The 1,266-nt window shown below is 33.3% G+C and overlaps 1 protein-coding gene across 1 annotated transcript; it reads right to left on the reverse strand.

Moving 5' to 3' along the window:
- On the reverse strand, positions 1 to 691 carry LOC124935506 (NAC domain-containing protein 83-like). Its single transcript, XM_047475938.1, has 2 exons — positions 448 to 691; positions 1 to 371 (listed from the first exon to the last, which is right to left on the reverse strand). Exons 1-2 carry the CDS (start codon positions 689 to 691, stop codon positions 1 to 3), a joined length of 615 nt encoding a protein of 204 aa, XP_047331894.1.
- Between the last annotated feature and the right edge of the window lie 575 nt (positions 692 to 1,266).

Below are 1,266 nucleotides of genomic sequence, written 5' to 3' on the forward strand. Positions count from 1 at the left end.
TTAGTAGGTATTTTCCGGCATAATTCCATTCCAATCAATTGCCGGCGCCGGCGCTGCCTCCACCGCTATCTTCTTCCTGCAATTCTTCTTCAAAAAGATTTTGCACAAAACCCAATTCTCCAATGGGAAATCAGCTAGGCGATACTCATCCATAAACCACTCAGTCTTGGAGCCATTGGGAGATTTCCCAACGTAAAAGACATGAGTTTTCTTCATACCCACAATCCGAAATTGATTAGAAAAGACATCGATTTGCTCTTCGACTCCGGTTGCTTTCCAGAAGCCATTACCGGCGGCCATGTTTGACCTGTTTGAATTTGAGTAGTTGGGTTCATGTTTGCTGAAGAAATACCTCTTCTTCTCGGGATCACCTGCCGGAAAATAAATTAATCGCCGGAGATTGCAGATTGAAAAAACAGAACAAGTTAATTAGAGAAATGCATATACCTGGTAGAAGCCAGGGATCGAATTGGCAGACGTTGATTTCGGGTATAAAGTAAGGGGGTAATGGGAAAGACATGACCTTTCTGTAGAGGTAATGAAGAACGAGTTCTTCATCGGTTGGGTGAAAACGAAAACCAGGTTCAGAAATGAGGCCGCCATTGTTGAGAAGACAATCCATTTTCAGATCAACAGATGAAGAGAAAGAAAGAAGAAGGGTTGGGAGATCATAGTGAGCATGGGAGTTCATATTTATAGTGTTTTTTTGGAAGCAAGGAAGACCATAAATGGAAGAAAGCCCTTTTGAGTAAACAATACTCAAACCTCTTCTCTTTTCCGGAATTTATTAACAAACAAAAAAACACTTGTTCAATGATCTTGTTTTTGATTTTTTGATAATCCCTAAGAAAAAAATATCTACTTTAACTCATGATTAGTTGTGAGATTTGAAGAAATTGGTATTTTTTTTATAAAATGAAATAATAATGATAATAATAATAATAATATTGAAAAGAGGTAATTTGAATATTTCGGTGAAATAATGTTTGATTAGTTTCGGTTTTAAAATTTTAAATTTGATCAATATTAAAAATAATTAGAGCAATTCAAATAAGAAGTTATGTGACAAATATAATTTATATTTTAAACTTTTAAGTAAGATGTGTTCATGATTACTAGGTGTTTGAGTCTTAACTCATAACCGATCATTTAAAAAAAATATATCGTTAATTTTAATAAATTATATATATATTTTTAAGAATTTATAAGTTCGATAATATGTTAATTAGGTAACGTGTTTGCATTATTTTCATTTTTTTTACTTTT

The sequence above is a fragment of the Impatiens glandulifera genome, chromosome 4, assembly GCF_907164915.1.
Source record: "Impatiens glandulifera chromosome 4, dImpGla2.1, whole genome shotgun sequence".
Classification (NCBI taxonomy): Eukaryota; Viridiplantae; Streptophyta; class Magnoliopsida; order Ericales; family Balsaminaceae; genus Impatiens; species Impatiens glandulifera.

What these genes read in the sequence shown, in the direction of transcription:
- LOC124935506 (XM_047475938.1), bottom strand. Translation starts at nt 691, where the DNA reads ATGAACTCCCATGCTCACTATGATCTCCCAACCCTTCTTCTTTCTTTC. An exon ending in CGATCCCTGGCTTCTACCAG is followed by an intron (nt 372 to 447) that starts GTATATGCATTT and finishes ATTTTCCGGCAG; the next exon opens with GTGATCCCGAGAAGAAGAGG.